Source organism: Salmo salar, chromosome ssa04, assembly GCF_905237065.1.
Source record: "Salmo salar chromosome ssa04, Ssal_v3.1, whole genome shotgun sequence".
Classification (NCBI taxonomy): domain Eukaryota; kingdom Metazoa; phylum Chordata; class Actinopteri; order Salmoniformes; family Salmonidae; genus Salmo; species Salmo salar.
This window is the reverse complement of record NC_059445.1, coordinates 41,325,523-41,347,997: the sequence shown is the minus strand read 5'-3', so window position 1 is coordinate 41,347,997 and position 22,475 is coordinate 41,325,523. Positions and strand designations below refer to the sequence as shown.

General features: G+C 44.1%; 1 protein-coding gene across 10 annotated transcripts in view; it reads left to right on the top strand.

Moving 5' to 3' along the window:
* Window positions 1-22,475, top strand: part of LOC106603100 (disks large homolog 4) — a 92,726-nt gene that overhangs the window by 50,998 nt on the left and 19,253 nt on the right. Inside the window, exon 1 of one of the 10 annotated variants that reach the window (XM_014196322.2) lies at window positions 1,386-2,405. The exons of the other annotated variants lie outside the window; for them this stretch is intronic. Coding sequence (XP_014051797.1) covers window positions 2,316-2,405 — 90 coding nt within the window. The 5' untranslated portion in view covers window positions 1,386-2,315. Of the gene's footprint in view, window positions 1-1,385; window positions 2,406-22,475 lie in introns of those variants that run through there. 10 annotated transcript variants of the gene reach the window in all.

Here is a 22,475-nt window from a genome sequence, read left to right as displayed (position 1 = left end):
TAATTGGAAGTGAGAGAAAATGAGGTAAGAGGGGGAGAAAGGTATTGTATTTACCAAAGTGAGGCTGTCAGCTCTGCTTGTTCTTACATAACTCTTGTGTGTGCTTGTGCGTGTGCTTGTGCGTGTGCGTGTGCGTGTGTGTGTGTGTGTGTGTGTGAACGCGTGCCCTTGTGCATATATACTGAGTGTACAAGACATTAGAAACACCTTCCTAATATTGAGCTGCACCCCCTTTTGCCCTCAGAACAGCCTCAATTCGTTGGGGCATGGACTCTACAAGGTGTCGAAAGCGTTCCACAGGGATGCTGGCCCATGTTGACTCCAATGCTTCCCACAGTTGTGTCAAGTTATCTGGATGTCCTTTGGGTGGCAGACCTTTCTGGATACACCCGGGAAACTGTTGAGCGTGAAAAACCCAGCAGCGTTGCAGTTCTTGACACAAACCGGTGCGCCTGGCACCTACTACCATAACCCTGTTCAAAGGCACTTAAATCTTTTGTCTTGCCCGCTCACCCTCTGAATTGCACACATACACAATGACTATGTCAGCTTTGCATGTTCTTACATAACTCCCATGTGTACGTGTGTGTGTGCATGTGTGAGTGTGTGTTTGTGCGCTTGTGTGTGTGTGCGTGCACTTATGCATTTACTTAGCGCTCCATCTCTGTCCTGTGTTGCTGTCCATGGTGCTCACTTTATTGGCTGCAGCAGAGTGGGGAGGAAGAGAGGAGGGAAGGGGAGGACACAGACATAGAAAGAGAGAGAGAGAGAGGGGGGGGGGGGGGAGAGAGAGAGAGAGAGAGAGAGAGAGAGAGAGAGAGAAACAAACAAACAAACAGAATATTGAATTAAATGTTAAAGTGCTCTCTGGTCCCAGTGATATTGTGGTAAAGTGACAGCCCTGTAGAGTCGGACAAGCCTGGAAGTGGAGCACTGTCAAACTCAGCTCAGACAGACAGACTGGCTGAAAGACAGACTGGGGCTGCCTGCTAGAGAGGACAAGCTCATTGGAAGGCTGCATGTCGGCAGTACATACTGCACTGCATTGGGATAACACTGTGTAAACTCTAGGATGGTAGAGTGGGTTGCTGCTATGCCATGTTTAGTTGATGAGAGGTGCAGATTATGCTTTGAGCAGACCACGGGGATATTAAACATGTATGACCAATCATATTGCAGTGGGTTTCACTTTAGATTAAAATGTCAATGTAGGTTTATCACCCATTGTGCCACAGTCCCCACCCCAACCCCACCTCTACCCTCTTCAAACATCGACACCACTAACACAATCATCTCCCCTCCCCCGCCATCATAATTGCCATAAAACTTTCCCACTTCCCCGGGGTGGGAGGGGGTGCAGCAGCCGCTGCAGCATCATAAACTGTATCTCAGTGAGCACAGGACAAGGGTAAAGAGACAGGGGATATTCGCTCAGGAGAGGGAGACTACAGCGGGCTGTTGTAAAGCGGAGGATGGAGCTCGAAGGGAGACACCGGTCGCGCTCCTCAGAATAACCCATTTTAGATCAGAACGAGATATCCAGATGTCGAATGTGTTTTTAGCTTGTTTTCCCAAATTAGATGCAGCCATATTCAGTTCGATCTGAATGGCAAATACGTAGCCCGGTCGTAGGCTATTCGTAGGCTTGGCTATTTTGACAGCTGTTAAAAATAGCGCTATTGCTCATATTTGAACAGTAGCCTGATTATCAGACCGACAGGTAGGCTATACAATCCCACTCAAACCGCCGTGTTGGGGATTCCTCAAATGACCGACTCCACACTTGGATTACACAGCAGAGCAGGGGGTGGAAGAAACATTGTCGCCGGAGTCCAAACTCTCTCCCGTTTCTCCAGAGTTATTTTGGTACCCAGCCCGGGACTGTGGCTCCCCCGGATTTAAAAGTGTTTGTCTGGCTTTGAATGTAAAGCTATCTGCGTTCCCAGCCCAATGCTTGATATCAGGGGTATTGTTGAGATTTTTGTCTTTCTATTGTTGAAGTAGGCTGGCCTAATTTTGCAATATCTGAAAGTGCATGTTTAGTATGAGGTTATGTTACAAGTATTTTTCACTTATATCGAGATATTCCCAGACTATACCGACATTCCTAATAATGTTGTCATGTGGCAGACAAACTGCCTTGATATAATATGGGTTAATGAATTTGTCATATTTTTTTGAGAGGAAACGCCCCTTGAGAGCACCTCCTCTCTTCTCTCTCTGCCACCCACTTATCCGGCTCGTCCATCATTTTGGGAGGTGAACGGTGTTTGTTAGGTTCCCCACGGCGGCTCAGTGTTCAGCACTCAGGCAGGATGTTCGTCTCCGTGTGGTATGCCAAAAAAATGGGCCGGCGGTTCATCAACAACGTCCGGAAAGCCAAGAAGCATCCGCACCATATAATGGTAGGCACCAATTAGAAGTGGTTGTTGACTGACTGGTTGACTGACTGCTCTGATGATAGATTTGTCAGATACAGCTATGTCATTTTGATATTTGGTATGGTTTCCGGTGGTTTCCTATGGATTTTGAAACTGGGAATGTATCTGAAATGATCTAAATGAAAAATGGAGATGTGTGAGTTTCTATGGAAATAGATATGATAGATCGGTTTCAATGTAATATTGAACATAGACATCCATTTTAAAGGGGGGTGCACCATGAGTGAAGGCTTATTCCTAAGAATCTCTAGATAAACTGCTTTATGGAGTCAAAGAAGTGAATTGGTATGGTCATATGGTCCATGTCTGTTCCAGCATTTGCAGTCTGACTCTCATCAAAAGCTTTGTTTGGTACCAGTTTATCAGGATGGTCACCTCTCTGTCCAGAATGCCAAATGGAAACTCTTATGCTGGCAAGATGGGGAGAAATTATAAACTCTATTTCTTGAGTGAGACTTTTCTCAATTCAGTGGATGGTTTCTTTCACGGATTCTTTACGCATTTGCTAACATTGGCACTTACAAACATAACGCTTGGATTTCTGGAATGAGGATATAGCAGCCACACATTTGGCCTCTGAGAAATGCGTGAATCACAGACCGTATGTCCCAATAATGTGATAAAAATCTTCCTTTGTAGCTCCTCTTTGTACTCTGTAGCGTTGTCTGTGTGGGAGTATATTGTGCTCATAACTCTCTGACCAAATCCTTTGAGTCCCTTCTGTTGTAACAAAGTGATGCTACGCATTTGTCATTTACAGCTTCAGTGTGCAGGGATGTGTAGGAGGCCCTTATCTCGCTCTCGTTCTCCCTCTCTCTCAAACACAAACACATGCAGCATTACACCCATGTACACACCCTATGGCTTTTCTGTGGGAGTGCATTTGAGGTTTTAATAAAGAACGGTGTGTGAGATAGAAAATGAAAGTGTATTTGTCACATGCGCCTAATAGAACGGGTGTAGACTTTACGGTGAAATGCTTGCTTTACGAGCCCTTCCCAACGATGCAGAGTAAAAAAAATCAAATATAGTAACAAGAATGAAGCTGTATACAGGGAGTACCAGTACCAGATCAATGTGCAGGGTACAAGGTATTTGAGGTAGATATGTACGTAAAGGCAGGGTAATGTGACTAGATAAGAATACAAATAAAAATAAAGACCAGAGTAAGGGCAGCATGAGTGTGAAACTGTGTGTGTGTGTGTTATGTGTGTGAGCGTATGTAGTGTATGTGAATGTGTTTGGGTTTTGTGTGAGAGTGTGTATAGTGCATATATATATATTATTGTGAGTGTACATAGAGTCAGAGCAAGATGGGGTCAATGCAGATACTCCAGGTAACCATTTAATGAACAATTTAATGGTCTTGTGGCTATTTAGCAGTCTTATGGCTTGGGGATAGAAGCTTACTCGGAGAATGTTTGTCCGAAAGCCAATGCTCCGGTACCGTTTGCTGGAAGGTAGCAAAGTGAACAGTCTGTGGCTTAGGTGGCTGAAGTCTTTGACAATGTTTCAGGCCTTCCTCTGACACCGCCTGATATAGAGGTCCTGGGAGACAGGGAGGTTGGCCCCAGTGATGTACTGGGCTGTCCGCCCCACCCTCTGTAGCGTTTTACGGTCGAGGGCGATGCGTTTGCCATACCAAGCAGTGATGCAGGCATGCAGCCAGTCAAGATGCTCTCGATGGTACAGCTGTATATGACAAACCTTTCAGCCTCCTGAGGGGTATGAGGTGCTGTCGTGCCCTCTTCACGACTGTGCGGGTGTGTGTGGACTATGTTAAGTCCTTAGTGATGTGGACGCCAAGAAACTTGAAGCTCTTGACCTGCTCCACTACAGCCCCGTAGATGTGGATGGGGGCATACTCTCCTCTCTTTCTCCTGTAGTCCATGATCAGCTCCTTGGTTTTATTGACATTGAGGGAGAGGTTGTTGTCCTGGCACCACACTGCCAAGTCTCTGACCTCCTTCCTGTAGGCTGTCTCATCACTGTCAGTGATCTATCAACATCATGTAGTCAGCAAACTTGTTCTATTGGGTCATGCAGTCGTGGGTGAACAGGGAGTTCAGGAGGGGACTAAGCACACACCCCTGAGGGTCAGCGTGGCGGAGGTGTTGTTGCCTACCCTCCCCACCTGGGGCTGCCCATCAGGACCTCCAGGATCCAGTTGCAGAGTGAGTTGTTCAGTCCCAGGATCCTGAGCTTGGTGATGAGCTTGGAGGGGACTATGGTGTTGAACGCTGAGCTGTAGTCTATGAACAGCATTCTCACATAGTTATTTCCCCTCTCATCCAGGTGGGAGAGGGCTGTGTGAAGTGCAATTGAGATTGCGTCATCTGTGGATCTGTTGGGGCGGTATGTGAATTGGAGTGGGTCCAGGGTGTCTGGGATGATGGTGTTGATGGCCAGCCTTTCAAAGCACTTCATAATTAAAGATGTGAGTGCTACACGGCAATAGTCCTTTAGGCAGGTAACCTTGGAGTTCTTGGGAACAGGGACAATTGTGGTCAGCTTGAAACATGTTGGGATTACCGACTTGGACAATGGGGGATTGAAATTGTCCATGAAGACACTTGCCAGCTGGTCTGTGCATGTTCTGAGAACGCACCCTGTGTTCTGTCTGGCCCGACGCCTTGCGAGTGTTAACCTGTTTAAAAGTTTAACTCGCATCGGCCACGCAGAGCGAGATCGCACAGTCATCCGGAACAACAGGGGCTTTCATGCAGGACTTTGTTGTTTTCCTCAAAGTGAGCATAAATGGCATTTAGATCGTTTGGGAGTTCTGCATCACTGGGAATCTCATGGCTGGGTTTCCCTTTGTAATTCGTTATCGTCTGCAAGCCCTGCCACATCCGATGGATATAAGCTGATATGTTGGTGTGTGAATGATGTCCCATCCAAATAAACCCCTGTAACATCCCCATTGCACGCACAGTGACACATGCGCACACACTGTTCATGCACGCACGCACACACACACACACACACGTATGGATCTGCTGGCATTCCCTCCCTTCCCCCACATATACAGTATCTCTCCCTCCTTCGTCCCCCCTCCTCTCCTCTCCTCCTGTCCTTCCTTCGTTGGAGCTGTACTGCCCTCAGGTCAGGGCCAGTCTGGAGTGTGCTGGCCTTTTCTGTTCCTGTCTCTTCTCCTGGTATCACTCTCTATCTCACTCAGCATCTGTTCTCCCTTAAACAGAGTACACATTTAGACACAGCAGCTACAGAAATAATCACAATCAGTGCTGTTTTGGAAGATTAAAACACTCCAATGAAAATGTCTGATTGTTGCTACTCACGCGAGTCCCTTTATGTCTCTAGATTGCAATATGAAGGGTATGCCAGATGAAGCAGTGAAACGACCAGAGGGTTGTGATTGATGTTATGAGTGATATAGTGTAGGTGTGTGTTAGTAGATCTTGTTGACATAGCTTTTAGGTTAATTGTGGTTAATTTTGTCCTGACTGACTGAAGCCATTTGATAAGCTGCTTTGTGTTTTGCTCGATGAACTGCTGAGTGTATATCGGGGCACGCTGTTCTGACACTTCTGGTGTTAACTTGCGGTGACACACATTGCTTGTAACACAGCTGCAACATACAGCTATCCTGCTCGCCATATGTTAGGCTTTTTATTTCCTGAAAATGAAGTCTGACAGAGACTAGGCCTGTAAGATCCCTATTATAGCTATGTCCTACTTCATTTGAAACAACACATATTCATTTTCTCTAAACGCTCTGTAGTCTTGAAGACAATATCTGCTGACAGCATTGTTCTGTCATTTTTCTTGGCTGTTTCCAACTGCTACAGTGACGTACACTAAATATACAAAAGTATGTGGGAACGCCTTCAAATGAGTGGATTCGACTATTTCAGCCACACCCGTTGCTGACAGGTGTATGAAATCGAGCAACAACGGCTCGAAGTGGTAGGCCACGCAAAGCTCACAGTACTGGACCGCCGAGTGCTGAAGCGCGTAGCGCATACAAATCGTCTGTCCTCGGTTGCATCACTCACTACCGAGTTCCAAACTGCCTCTGGAAGCAACGTCAGCACAAGAGCCACACACAAGCCTAAGATCACCATGTGCAATGCCAAGCGTCGGCTGGAGTGGTGTAAAGCTCGCCTCCATTGGACTCTGGAGCAGTGGAAACGCAAACTCTGCAGTGATGAATCATGCTTCACCATCTGGCAGTCCGACGGACTAATCTGGGTTTGGCTGATGCCAGGAGAACGCTACCTATCCCAATGCATAGTGCCGACTGTAAAGTTTGGTGGAGGAGGAATAATGGTCTGTTTTTCATGGTTCGGGAAATCTTAACGCTAGAGCATGCAATAACATTCTAGACGATTCTTTGCTTCCAACTTTGTGGCAACAGTTTGGGGAAGGCCTTTCCCTTTTTCAGCATAATAATGCCCCCGTAAACAAAGCGAGGTCCATACCAAAATGGTTTCTCAAGATCGGTGTGGAAGAACCTGACTGGCCTGCACAAAACCCTGACCTGGTCCTGTAGTGTATAGTGTTTTAAAAAGGAGCTTTCTGCTTCCTGCTGCCAGTACAGACATGTCCTCTAGTGCCAACTGATCCTGAGGAGAGGGATGATAGATTTGTGGCTGGAGCAGAAACAAAATGAAGGCTTTGTTTAAGGTGTAGCAGCCATCGATCGCTTTCTTAATGAACACACAAAAAGTACCGCTCCGTTGATTCTACCTTCCCTCCAAGCTCTCTCTCTATCGTTCTCTCTCGCTCTCATTCTCTCTCTCCCACCACTGTCTTTCTCTGTGCTCCCCTGTTGAGGCCTGGTGAAAGCCTGCTGGTCAGCATATTTAGGCTAGCTGTGCATTTATATTTCAGCACTCTCTGAGGCCTGACTCCGATTTGATGTTAAAACATTTCAACTCTGGGGAGGAAGTGATCATGTGGGGCTATTTTCAGTTGTCTGCCGGTAAACTACCTTTAACCTCTGCCTCTCCAGCAGACTGATTGACATAACACTGGCTGTCACTCCTCATCACCTAAACCTGCACACTGACTCACCACTCCCTCCTCCTCTTCCATAGGAGCATGTGCATACGTCAACAGTACACTCAGCAAAATGCACCCTTGCAAGCACACACATACACTATCTATCTCAATCAGATAACAAACAAAGCACACATTCTCTCTCTCTCTCTCTCTTTCTCTCTCTCTCTCTCTCTCTCTCTGTGTATCTCACAGACAGACAGACAGACAGACAGACAGACAGACAGACAGACAGACAGACAGACAGACAGACAGACAGACAGCATCAATAAATGAACAACCTTACTTTAGGAAACAAATATATTTGCATGTTGGTGTATATAGGGCTCTATCTCTCTTTTTCTGTCTCTCTCTTCTCTCTTCTCTCTCTTTGTAATGGCTCCAGGGTATCGTGAGTCTAGAAATCAAGCAATTACATCACGCTCCTTCAACCCCTTATCTGTCCTCGCAGTCACACTCCCCTCCATGGCTCTCCATCATTTCTCATGGCTCTCAGTGATTTTGTCATTTGCCCTTACCCCTTGTCCTCTGGTGATTACCGCTGCTTGTTTAGACCCGGTCGGCAGAGTGTGCTGGTGTAGTGGGCAGCAATACATGTGTATATACTGTGTAGATGACATTCTACATACCTCACATGCAACTCGTAATAAGACTAAGCAATTAGCCTATTCAAATGTTTATCTAACTCTACAAAGATAATAAGCAATATGCCGGAGGCTTCAGTTGAACCATGTGTAATCAAGTATTATGGGTTTAAATGACTAAGATCAAATGGTCATGAGGAGTGAATATCAGAGCAAGTATTATTTAATAACTTAGTCAAATGAATGGTTTCACATACAAGGCATACATCTTAATGTAGGCAACACTGACATTAACAAAGCCTTATTCTAGGCATATAGATTCTAAGGTTAACTTACAAGGCAAAGCATTGACAAAGAGATGCTTACTAGGCCAGAGGCCTAGGAGCCTAGCAAATGAGAATTGATCATCAACTTTCCTCCATTTGATTACATTTATAACATCTGAAGGTGTATCACAATTCCAGTGGATCAGAAGTTTACATACACTAAGTTGACTGTGCCTTTAAACAGCTTGGAAAAGTCCAGAAAACGATGTCATGGCTTTAGAAGCTTCTGAGAAGGCTAATTGACATCATTTGAGTCAATTGAAGGTGTACCTGTGGATGTATTTCAAGGCCTACCTTCAAACTCAGAGCCTCTTTGCTTGACATCGTGGGAAAATCAAAAGAAATCAGCCAAGACCTCAGAAAAAAAAGACCTCCACAAGTCTGGTTCATCCTTGGGAGCAATTTCCAAATGCCTGAAGGTACCACGTTCATCTGTACAAACAATAGTACGCAAGTATAAACACCATGGGACCACGCAACCGTCATATCGCTCAGGAAGGAGACACGTTCTGTCACCTAGAGATGAACGTACTTTAGTGCGAAAAGTGCAAATCAAAACCAAAACAACAGCAAAGGAGCTTGTGAAGATGCTGGAGGAAACAGGTACAAAAGTATCTATATCCACAGTAAAACGTGTCCTATATCGACATAACCTGAATGGCCGCTCAGTAAAGAAGATGAGGTAGGAAAATTATGTGGATATATTGAGACAACATCTCAAGACATCAGTCAGGAAGTTAAAGCTTGGTTTCAAATGGGTCTTCCAAATGGACAATGACCCCAAGCATACTTCCAAAGTTGTGGCAAAATTGCTTAAGGACAACAACGTCAAGGTATTGGAGTGGCCACAGAAAGCCCTGACCTCAATCCCATAGAAAATTGGTAGGCAGAACTGAAAAAGCGTGTGCAAGCAAGGAGGCCTACAAACCTGACTCAGTTACACCAGCTCTGTCAGAAGGAATGGGCCAAAATTCACCCAACTTACTGTGGGAAGCTTGTGGAAGGCTACCCGAAACGTTTAACCCAAGTTAAACAATTTAAAGGCAATGCCAATCAAATACTAATTGAGTGTATGTAAACTTCTGACCCACTGGGAATGTGATGAAAGAAATAAAAGCTGAAATAAATCATTCTCTCTACCATTATTCTGATATTTCACATTCTTAAAATGAAGTGGTGATCCTAACTGACCTAAAACAGGGCATTTTTACTAGGATTAAATGTCAGGAATTGTGAAAAACTGAGTTTAAATGTATTTAGCTAAGGTGTACAGTGAGGGAAAAAAGTATTTGATCCCCTGCTGATTTTGGACGTTTGCCCACTGACAAAGAAATGATCAGTCTATCATTTTAAGGGTAGGTTTATTTGAACAATGAGAGACAGAATAACAACAAAAAAATCCAGAAAAACGCATGTCAAAAATGTTATAAATTGATTTGCATTTTAATGAGGGAAATAAGTATTTGACCCCCTCTCAATCAGAAAGATTTCTGGCTCCCAGGTGTCTTTTATACAGGTAACGAGCTGAGATTAGGAGCACACTCTTAAAGGGAGTGCTCCTAATCTCAGTTTGTTACCTGTATAAAAGACACCTGTCCACAGAAGCTATCAATCAATCAGATTCCAAACTCTCCACCATGGCCAAGACCAAAGAGCTCTCCAAGGATGTCAGGGACAAGATTGTAGACCTACACAAGGCTGGAATGGGCTACAAGACCATCGCCAAGCAGCTTGGTGAGAAGGTGACAACAGTTGGTGCGATTATTCGCAAATGGAAGAAACACAAAATAACTGTCAATCTCCCTCGGCCTGGGGCTCCATGCAAGATCTCACCTCGTGGAGTTGGAATGATCATGAGAGCGGTGAGGAATCAGCCCAGAACTACACGGGAGGATCTTGTCAATGATCTCAATGCAGCTGGGACCATAGTCACCAAGAAAACAATTGGTAACACACTACGCCGTGAAGGACTGAAATCCTGCAGCGCCCACAAGGTCCCCCTGCTCAAGAAAGCACATATACAAGCCCGTCTGAAGTTTGCCAGGATAACTGGGTGAAAGTGTTGTGGTCAGATGAGACCAAAATGGAGCTCTTTGGTATCAACTCAACTCGCCGTGTTTGGAGGAGGAGGAATGCTGCCTATGACCCCAAGAACACCATCCCCACCATCAAACATGCTAAGGGGACAGGACAACTTCACCGCATCAAAGGGACGATGGACGGGGCCATGTACCGTCAAATCTTGGGTGAGAACCTCCTTCCCTCAGCCAGGGCATTGAAAATGAGTCATGGATGGGTATTCCAGCATGACAATTACCCAAAACACACAGCCAAGGCAAGAAAGGAGTGGCTCAAGAAGAAGCACATTAAGGTCCTGGAGTGGCCTAGCCAATCTCCAGACCTTAATCCCATAGAAAATCTGTGGAGGGAGCTGAAGGTTCGAGTTGCCAAACGTCAGCATCGAAACCTTAATGACATGGAGAAGATCTGCAAAAAGGAGTGAGACAAAATCCCTCCTGAGATGTGTGCAAACCTGGTGGCCAACTACAAGAAACGTTTGACCTCTGTGATTGCCAACAAGGGTTTTGCCACCAAGTACTAAGTCATGTTTTGTAAAGGGGTCAAATACTTATTTCCCTCATTAAAATGCAAATCAATTTATACAATTTTTGACATGTGTTTTTCTGGATTTTTTTGTTGTTATTCTGTCTTTCACTGTTCAAATAAACCTACCATTAAAATTATAGACTGATCATTTCTTTGTCAGTGGGCAAACGTACAAAATCAGCAGGGGATCAAATACTTTTTTCCCTCATTGTATGTGAACTTCCGACTTCAACTGTAGATAGCATCAGAGTTATCCTCAGTGGTCAAGTTTCAGAGAGATGACAGAGATACCAAACATAGAACAATACTATATTTTCCATCACATTCAATAGTCAGTCCTCTGAATACTGTAACAGAGAGAAACATTTCCACCCCTCAGAGTGGGGAAGGGCTGACTAGTCCTTTGTCGTTGTCCTCTGCCTTCCAACTCCAGGTGTCAGCGAGCATATACATTAGGGCCGAGTCTACACTGGATTGGATCTTAGCATGCACTCCTATGGGGAGGATAGTGATTAATATCAGGATCAATATTCTAGTCGGCTGTGATTTTTATCCAGAGGTTCAAGTTAGTGGCTAGGGTCAAGGTTCGTGGTTTGATATCGGAGAAGGGGAGACAGGTTTTGCCAGGGGTTTCAGTTTATCAGTGAAGGTTTAGGGGTGGCCCGGGAATTAGAGAGGAGGATAGGGTAACCGCCTCTAAGGCACGGAGATGGGAGAGCTGAGTAGGCGGCATAAAAATGGAAGTGGGCGACTGCTAAATCCACTGAATCCTGGCAACTCCAGCCTCCCACTCCCTGACAAAGCACAAGGAGGGAGTCGCCTGTCAAAACCCCCTGCAGGAGAAATGTGTGCACTGGTGGTTGTGCACTGACTGCAAAGTGTATGTTTCTTAGCCTAGATAGTGCCTATAGAAAATCTACACCCTCTTGAACGTTTTTCACATTTTGCTGCCTTAAAAATTGTATCTAAAAAGCGATTTGATTCCTTTTTGTCCCCTACATATATATACACAACCTACTCCACATTTTCAAAGTGAAAATGAATTCAAATGTCAAAATTTAAGAAAAGAAAAAAACTGAAATATCATAATTGGATGTCTCCACTCCTCCACCCCACTTGGTTGAAGCACCTTTGGCAGCCATTCCAGCTGTGAATCATTTTGAATAAGATTCTACTGATTTTGCACAACTCTTAAGGCAACATAAATCCATTGTTTTTGTCAAAATTGCTGGGAATCATTGATGGACAGCGATATTTAAATGTTGTCTCTGATTTTCAAAGTACAGACCCCTTCTATTTTTCCACATTTTGTTACGTTACAGCCTTATACTAAAATGTATTAAATAAAACATTTTCCTCATCACAATACCCCATAATGACAAAGTGAAAACATGTTTTTAGAAATGTGTGCAAATGTATTACAAATAAAATAAAGGAATACCTTATTTACATAAGTTTTCAGACCCTTTGCTATGAGACTTGAAATTGAGCTCAGGTGCATCCTGTTTCCATTGATCATCCTTGAGATGTTTCTACTAGATTGTAGTCCACCTGTGGTAAATTCAATTGATTGGACATGATTTGGAAAGGCACAACTGTCTATATAAGGTCCCACAGTTGACAGTGCATGTCAGAGCACAAATGGAAGAAGTTTGGAACCACGAATACTCTTCCAATCCATTCCTTGGTAGAAGGCACATGACAGCCCGCTTGGAGTTTGCCAAAAGGCACCTAAAGGACTCTCAGATCATGAGAAACAAGATTCTCTGGTTTGATGAAACCAAGATTGAACTCTTTGGTCTGAATGTCAAGCGTCACGTCTGGAGGAAACCTGGCAACATCCCACCATCCACCACAGATGGACTTCTCAGATAGAGTTCAGTGTGTAAAATCGGAGGGCCTGTTGTCCAGACCTCTGGCAGTCTCTATGGAGGTGCCACAGGGTTCAATTCTCAGGCCAACTCTTTTCTCTGTATACATCAATGATGTTGCTCTTGCTGCTGGTGACTCTCTGATCCACCTCTACACAGACGACACCATTCTGTAAACTTCTGACCCCTCTTTGGACACTGTGTTGACTAACCTCCAGACGAGCTTCAATGCCATACAACTCTCCTTCCGTGGCCTCCAACTGCTCTTAAATGCTAGTAAAACGAAATGCATGCTCTTCAACCGATCGCTGCCCGCACCCGCCCGCCTGACTAGCATCACTACTCTGGACGGTTCTGACTTAGAATACGTGGACAACTATAAATACCTAGGTGTCTGGTTAGACTGTAAACTCTCCTTCCAGACTCACATTAAGCATCTCCAATCCAAAATTAAATCTAGAATTGTCTTCCTATTTTGCAACAAAGCCTCCTTCACTCATGCTGCCAAACATACCCTCGTAAAACTGACTATCCTACCGATCCTTGACTTCGGCGTTGTCATGTACAAAATAGCCTCCAACACTCTACTCAGCAAATTGGATGCAGTCTATCACAGTGCCATCTGTTTTGTCACCAAAGCCCCATATACTACCAACCACTGCGACCTGTATGCTCTTGTTGGCTGGTCCTCGCTACATATTCGTCGCCAAACCCACTGGCTCCAGGTCATCTACAAGTCTTTGCTAGGTAAAGCTCCGCCTTATCTCAGGTCACTGGTCACCATAGCAGCACCCACCCGTAGCAAGCACTCCAGCAGGTATATTTCACTGGTCATCCCCAAAGCCAACACCTCCTTTGGCCGCCTTTCCTTACAGTTCTCTGCTGCCAATGACTGGAAGGAATTGCAAAAATCACTGAAGTTGGAGACTTATATCTCTCTCACTAACTTTAAGCATCAGCTGTCAGAGCAGCATACCGATCGCTGCAGCTGTGCACAGCATATCTGTAAATACCCCATCCAACCAACTACCTACCTCATCCCATATTTGCACTGCTTTGCTTTATCTTGGACAGGTCGCAGTTGTAAATGAGAACTTGTTCTCAACTGGCCTACCTGGTTAAATAAAGGTGAAATATATATATTTTTTTTGGCAGCATCATGCTGTGGGGATGTTTTTCAATGGCAGGGACTGGGAGACTAGTGAGGATCGAGGGAAAGATGAACGGAGAAAAGTACAGAAAGATCCTTGATGAAAACCTGCTCCAGAGCGCTCAGGACCTCAGACTGGTGCAAAGGTTCACCTTTCAACAGGACAACGACCCTAAGCACACAGCCAAGACAATGCAGGAGTCGCTTCGGGACAAGTCTCTGAATGTCCTTGAATGGCCCAGCCAGAGCCCGGACTTTAACCCGATCGAACATCTCTGGAGAGACCTGAAAATAGCTGTGCAGCAACGCTCCCCATACAACCTGACAGAGCTTGAGAGGATCTGCAGAGAAGAATGGGAGAATCTCCCCAAATACAGATGTGCCAAGCTTGTAGCATCATACCCAAAAATACTTGATGCTGTAATTCCTACCAAAGGTGCTTCAACAAAGTACTGAATAAAGGGTCTGAATACTTATGTAAATGTGATATTTCAGTTTTAGTTTTTTTTTCTTCATCATTATGGGGTATTGTGTGTAGATTGATGACGGGATTCAACCATTTAATCCCTTTTAGAAGAAGGCTGTAATTTAACAAAATGTGGAAAAAGTCAAGGTATTCAGACAAATACTTTCCGAATGCACTTTATATTCAGAGCCATATCCATGTAATGCTTAGAGAAGAGCTCATGTCAAGTGTTATTGAAGTGCTGCGGTTGTAGATTTACCTGCGTCATCTCAAGCCTATATTTTGGGGGTGTTGCTATAGGCCACCAAGTGCAAACAGTCAGTATCTAAATAATGTGTGTGAAATGTTTGATAGTGTATGTGATGTAAACAGAGAGGTCTACTTTCTTGGGGACCTGAATATTGACTGATTTTCATCAAGCTGTCCGCTCAAGAGGAAGCTTCTCACTGTAACCAGTGCCTGTAATCTGGTTCAGGTTATTAATCAACCTACCAGGGTGTTTACAAACACTACAGGAACAACATCATCCACATGTATCGATCACATTTTTACTAATACTGTAGAACTTTGTTCTAAAGCTGTATCCTTACCCATTGGATGCAGTAATCACAATATAGTGGCTATATCCAGGAAAGCCAAAGATCCAAAATCTGGGCCTAAAATAGTGTATAAGAGATCGTTCAAAATATTTTGCTGTGACTCTTATGTGGATGATGTTAAAAGTATTTGTTGGTCTGATGTGATTAATAAGGAGCATCCAGATGCTGCACTTGATGAATTTATGAAATTGATTCTTCCAATTATTGATAAACATGCACCTGTTAAGAAACTGACGGTTAGAACTGTTAAGGCCCTGTGGATTGATGAGGAATTGAAAACCTCCTTGAAAGAGATGGAGCAAAAGGAGTGGAAAATAAGTCTGACCGGCTGACTAAACTTAACAAAAAGAAGAAGAAACTGTATTATGAAGCCAAGATCAATGATATAAAGAATGATGGAAAAACACATTTGGAGTACTTTAAATGAAATTATGGGCAGAAAGACAAATTCAACTCCATCTTTCAATGAATCAGATGGCTTATTCATCACACAACCATTTCATGTTGCTAACTATTTGAATGATTACTTCATTGGCAAAGTGGGCAAACTTAGGCAGGAAGTGCCAACAACGAACAGTGATCCATCGTATTCATGCATTAAAAATAAATAATGAAAGAAAAGCATTGCAAGATTGAATTTTGTAAAGTTAGTGTGGGAGAGGTGGGAAAATGATTGTTACCGATCAATAATGACAAACCTCCTGGCATTAACAACTTAGATGGAAAGCTACTGAGGATGGTAGCTGACTCCATAGCCAGTCCTATCTGTCATATCTTTAATCTGAGCCTAGAGGAAAGTCTTTGTCCTCAGGCCTGGAGGGAAGCCAAAGTCATTCCGCTACCCAAGAGTGGTAAAGCGGCCTTTACTGGTTCTAACAGCAGGCCTATCAGCTTGCTGCCAGCTCTTAGCATGTGTAACCGATGTGAAATGGCTAGCTAGTTAGCGGGGTACGTGCTAATAGCGTTTCAATCGGTAACGTCACTCGCTCTGAGACCTTGAAGTAGTTGTTCCCCTTACTTTGCAAGGGCCGCGGCTTTTGGGGAGCGATGGGTAACGATGCTTCATGGGTGTCAGTTGTTGATGTGTGCAGAGGGTCCGTTGTTTGAGCCCAGGTAGGGGCGAGGAGAGGGACGGAAGCTATACTGTTACACAAACTGTTGGAAAAAATTGTGTTTGACCAAATACAATGATATTTCTCTGTTAACAAATTGACAACAGACTTTCAGCATGCTTATATGGAAGGGCACTCAACATCTACTGCATGGAAACAAATGACTGATGATTAACAAAGCCTGTGTGTACACTACCGATCAAAAGTTTTTTAGAACACCTACTCATTCAATGCTTTTTCTTCATTTTTACTGTTTTCTACATTGTGGAATAATAGTTAAGACATCAAAACTATGAAATAGCACATATGGAATCATGTAGTAACCAAAAAAGTGTTAAAAAAAATCTAAATCTATTTTATATTTGAGATTCTTCAAATAGCCACCCTTTGCCTTGATGACAGCTTTGTACACTCTTGGCATTCTCTCAACAAGCTCCATGAGGTAGTCACCTGGAATGCATTTCAATTAACAGGTGTGCCTTCTTTAAAGTAATTTGTGGAATTTCTTTCCTTTGTAATGCGTTTGAGCCAATCAGTTGTTTTGTGACAAGGTAGAGAATATAGCCCTATTTGGTAAAAGACAAAGTCCATATTTTTGCAAGAACAGCTCAAATAAGCAAAGAGAAACGACAATCCATCATTACTTGAAGACATTTTCAGTCAATATGGAAAAGTTTCTTCAAGTGCAGTCACAAAAAACATCAAGTGCTATGATGAAACTAGCTCTCATGAGTACCGCCACAGGAATGAAAGACCCAGAGTTACCTCTGCTGCAGAGGATAAGTTCATTAGCATTACCAGTCTCAGAAATTGCAGCCCAAATAAATGCTTCACAGTGTTCAAGTAACAGACACATCTCAACATCAACTGTTCAGAGGAGACTGTGTGAATCTGGCCTTCATGGTCAAATTGCTGCAAAGAAACCACCACTAAAGGACATCAATAATAAGAAGAGACTTGCTTGGGCCAAGAAACACAAGCAATGGATATTAGACCGGTGGAAATTTGTCCTTTGGTCTGGTGTCCAAATTGGAGATTTTTGGTTCCAACCGCCGTGTCTTTGTGAGACGCGGTGTGGGTAAACGGGTGATCTCAGCATGTGTATTTCCCACCGTAAAGCATAGAGGAGGAGGTGTTATGGTGTGGGGGTACTTTGCTGGTAAATTCAAGGTACTCTTAACCAGCATGGCTATCACAGTATTCTGCAGCGATACGCCATCCCATCTGGATGGTGTATCCCACACACCTCCAGGCTGATTAAGGGCTATTTTACCAAGAAGGAGAGTGATGGAGTGCTGCATCAGATGACCTGGCCTCTTCATTCCCCCGCCTCAACCAAATTGAGATGGTTTGGGATGAGTCGGACCGCAGAGTGAAGGAAAAGCAGCCAACAAGTGCTCAGCATACTCCAAGACTGTTGGAAAAGCATTCCAGGTGAAGCTGGTTGAGAGAATGCCAAGAGTGTACAAAGCTGTCATCAGGGCGAAGGGTGGCTATTTGAAGAATCTCAAATATAAAATATATTTTGATTTGTTTAATACCTTTTTTGTTACTACATATGTGTTATTTCATAGTTTTGATGTCTTCACTATTATTCTACAATGTAGAAAATAGTAAAAATAAAGAAAAACCCCTGAATGAGTAGGTGTTCTAAAACGTTTGACCGGTAAGTGTATGCTGATGATTCAACCAATGAAGTCACTGAAACCCTTAACAAGGAGTTGCAGTCTGTTTTTGGAATGGGTGGCCAGTAATAAACTGGTCCTGAACATCTCTACATCTAAGATCATTGTATTTGGTACAAATCATTCCCTAAGTTCTAGACCTCAGCTGAATCTGGTAATGAATGGTGTAGCTGTTGAACAAGTTGAGGAGACTAAATTACTTGGCGTTACCTTAGATTGTAAACTGTCATGGTCAAAGCAAAGATTCAATGGTTGTAAATATGGGGAGAGGTCTGTCTGTAATAAAGAGATGCTCTGCTTTTTTGACACCACACTTCAAAAAGCAAGTCCTGCATTCTCTAGTTTGTCCAGCCGTGTGGTCAAGTGCTGCGAAGAAAGACGTAGTTAAGCTGCAGCTGGCCCAGAACAGAGCGGTACGTCTTTCTCTTCATTGTAATCAGAGGACTGATATAAATACTATGTATGCCAGTCTCTCTTGGCTAAGAGTTGAGGAGAGACGTCACTTCTTTTTATAAGAAACAATGTGTTGAACAGTCCAAGTTTTTTGCATAATCAACTTACACACTTACCGAACCAGACATGCCACCAGGGATCTTTTCACTGTCCCCAAATCCAGAACAAATTCAAGAAAGCGTTATATAGATATACAGTGTTATACAGTGTTATATAGAGTCATTATTGCGTGGAACTCCCTTCCATCTCATATTGCTCAAATGAACAGCAGACCTGATTTTAAAATAGCAGATAAAGCAACATCTCACGGCACAACGCCGCTCCCCTATTTGACCTAGATATTTTTTAGTGTCTACTGATATTTAGGCTATGTGTGCCGTTTTTTAAATTCATGTAGTTCTGTCCTTGAGCTGTTCTTGGTTATTCATGTTCAGTATTATGTCATGTTTCCTGTTTTGTGTGGACCCCAGGAAGAGTAGACGCTAACGGGGATCCTAATAATATACCAATACCAAGCAGATTTAAGTCAGGACTGAGACTAAACCCTCAGGAACACTCAACACCTCTTGGAAAGCCATTCCAGTGTGTCTTTGTCATCAAAATGTGTTTTAATTGCCTCGCTGAAACTCTTTCCCAAGGTGAGGTTTACAGAAGACTGAGGTTTCATATAACTTTTTTTTTATTTTTTTAGGATGCACATTTTGGTTTTTCCCCGAGCACCACACAGCTGATTCAAATAACCAACTCATCATCAAGCTTTGGTTATTTGAATCAGCCGGGAGTGAGTTTGTGAAACCCTGGTCTAGAGTGTATAGTTTGTGTGGTCTGTAACTTACTGCTTGGATATTAAGTAGTGGATAAGAGCTGTGGGTTTTGAGTGGTTTAGCAGCTTGGTTTCGAGGTTGGGAACCTGGAATTGAGGTAAGGGAGAGGTTTTATAACACCTACACTCCAATAGGCTCTCAAAGCATCTGTCTGCCATGAGATATGAGCCTTCCTGGTTATTTTTATTCCTGCCCTCCTCTCTCTATCTTCTCTCGCTCCTCTCTCTCTCTCTCTGACAGCAATGAATTAAGAGCCTAACGAGCTGCATTAATGAGCCTGTTTGGGGGGAGGGAGAAGGGGGGGGGCACTGCAGAGAGAAGTTTTCTGTCGGGTCAGATGGGCTGTCTTTAGGTAAAAACGAAGAGAGAAAGACGAAGGAAAGGAGAGAGAGCCGAGTGAGTGTAGGACTGTAGCCCTGTAGGAACACAAACCTGGGTTTCTGGCTGACGTCCAGGTGAAGATGACATCATGCCTCAGGTGTCCTCAGCTCTGTCAGTAAGAGTGCGTCTCAGCTGAATGACTCATCACCATACAGATAGATTACCATGCACAAAAGGGAGATGGAAGGGAGACTTCTACTCCAGACGGGAAATGACACAGCTAATGACCATATCTCTTGATCTGCTCTCAAGTACCTCTGTTCATGATTGTATATTCTCTACATCATAGCATATTTTGTTTGTCTAACCCCATAGTTACAGCATAGGTAAGCAAAAATCAAATCAAACTTTATTTGTCACATGCACCGAATACAACCTTACAATGAAATGCTTACTTACAAGCCCTTAACCAACAATGTAAATAGTCCGCTGGCCATTTGATTAATTGTTCAGCAGTCTTATGACTTGGGGAAAGAAGCTGTTAAGGAGCCTTTTGGTCCGAGACTTGACGCTCCGGTACTGCTTGCCGTGCGTTAGCAGAGAAAACAGTCTATGACTTGGGTGACTGGAGTCTCTGACAATGTTATGGGCTTTCCTCTGACATCGTCTATTATGTAAGTCCTATAGACAGTTTATGTTAATAATCATTTTCCCATAGAAATGGCTCCCGAGTGGCGCAGTGGTCTAAGTCACTGCTAGAGGCGTCACTACAGACCCTGGTTTGATTCCAGGCTGTATCACAACCGGCCGTGATTGGGAGTCCCATAGGGCGGCACACAATTGGCCCAGCATCGTACGGGTTAGGGTTTGGCCGGGGTAGGCCATCATTGTAAATAAGAATTTGTGCTTAACTGACTTGCCTAGTTAAATAAAGGTTAAATAAATACAAATAAAAGCAAGTGCTCCCATAGGAATAGTTCTGGAAAGTACAGAGCAATGTCCATGAAACGCCTAACAGTTCAATGTACAACAAACATGTAGCTGTCAAGAGTTAATTTAAGAGCCAATTCATGCAGTGATGCTTCAGATTACGTAATAGACGTAGTGGAAATTATTTGTATTCCCCTGTTATTTTCGCTATGATTTTCTGTGCCATATAGCTAGGGCTTTTAGACCATCGGAATGGAAATCCAGGTTACCATGGAGACAAGCTTTCTACCATGGAGCTTCAGAGAACCCAGTGGCTGATGCTATACTGTAACCATGGTAGCGGTGGTCAGGACAGGAGTGAGGGATGGAGTGGGAGAGATGGTTGGCATCCTGGCTGGCTCAGAGCTGTGGGATGCCACGGTGAGAAATGGAGAGAAGGAGAGAGTGAGAGAATGACCTTTGTCCGTATGTTAACCTTATTATTGCGTAAGCACTTTCAGTGCAAAGGAATGGATTAGACGGGCCAAACCTCCAGAGGATAGTTTGGGACAATTTGGCCAATAATGAATAGAAACTGTCTGTACAGAGAGAACATGTGACGTTTCAATAGATGCGGTATGTGATGCATAAGCAGAATGGAGAAAGAGGAATGGTTGGATAGATTCACAATTTAAGGGATGGAGAGGGAATATATCTGGGACTCATTGGAACAGTATGATTGTGTGTGTGTGTGTGTGTGTGTGTGTGTGTGTGTGTGTGTGTGTGTGTCTCTCTCTGCGGGCTGTCAGCTGTGTGAAGGTCGGCAGGCTGATTTCATGCTGCTGCTGTTGTTTGCTGCTCTGTAAGCACTTTGCATGCCCAGTGTCTTCCTCATTTTAATCAGGGAGGGACAACATTAAGAGCGTAAAAGGATAGAGGGGGGGAGAGAGAGAGAGAGAGAGAGACTGCTGTGCATTCTCTAAGAAGGAGTACAGAATGCAGAATAGTGCATCCACTATTTTTACAGTACACTCTTAGATAAAAGGGTTCCAAAAGGGTTCTTCGTCTGTCCCCATAGGATAACCCTTTTTGGTTCCAGGTAAAACCCTTTTTTGGTTCCCTGTATGTAGAACCCTCTGTAGAAAGAGTTCTACTTGGAACCCGAAACGGTTCTACCTGGAACCAAAAAGGGACCATAAACAATATGAAGATGCACCTGTGGAACGGTCGTTAAGACACTAACAGCTTACAGACGGTAGGCAATTAAGGTCACTTATGAAAACTTAGGACACTAAAGAGGCCTTTCTACTGACTCTGAAAAACACCAAAAGAAAGATGCCCAGGGTACCTGATCATCTGCTTGAACGTGCCTTAGGCATGCTGCAAGGAGGCATGAGGACTGCAGATGTGGCCAGGGCAATAAATTGCAATGTCCGTACTGTGAGACGCCTAAGACAGCGCTACAGGAAGACAGGACGGACAGCTGATGGTCCTCACAGTGGCAGACCACGTGTAACAACACCTGCACAGGATGGGTACATCCGAACATCACACCTGCGGGACAGGTACAGGATGGCAGCAACAACTGCCCGAGTTATACCAGAAGCGCACAATCCCTCCATCAGTGCTCAGACTGTCCGCAATAGGCTGAGAGGCTGGACTGAGGGCTTGTAGGCCTGTTGTAAGGCAGGTCCTCACCAGACATCACCGGCAACAACGTCGCCTATGGGCACAAACCCACCATCGCTGGACCATACAGGACTGGCAAAAAGTGCTCTTCACTGACGAGTCGAGGTTTTGTCTCACCAGGGGTGATGGTTGGATTCACGTTTATCGTCGAAGGAATGAGCGTTACACCGAGGACTGTACTCTGGAGCGGGATTGATTTGGAGGTGGAGGGTCCGTCATGGTCTGGGCGGTGTGTCAAAGCATCATCGGACTGAGCTTGTTGTCATTGCAGGCAATCTCAACGCTGTGCATTACAGGGAAGACATCCTCCTCCCTCATGTGGTACCCTTCCTGCAGGCTCATCCTGACATGACCCTCCAGCATGACAATGCCACCAGCCATACTGTTTGTTCTGTGCGTGATTTCCTGCAAGA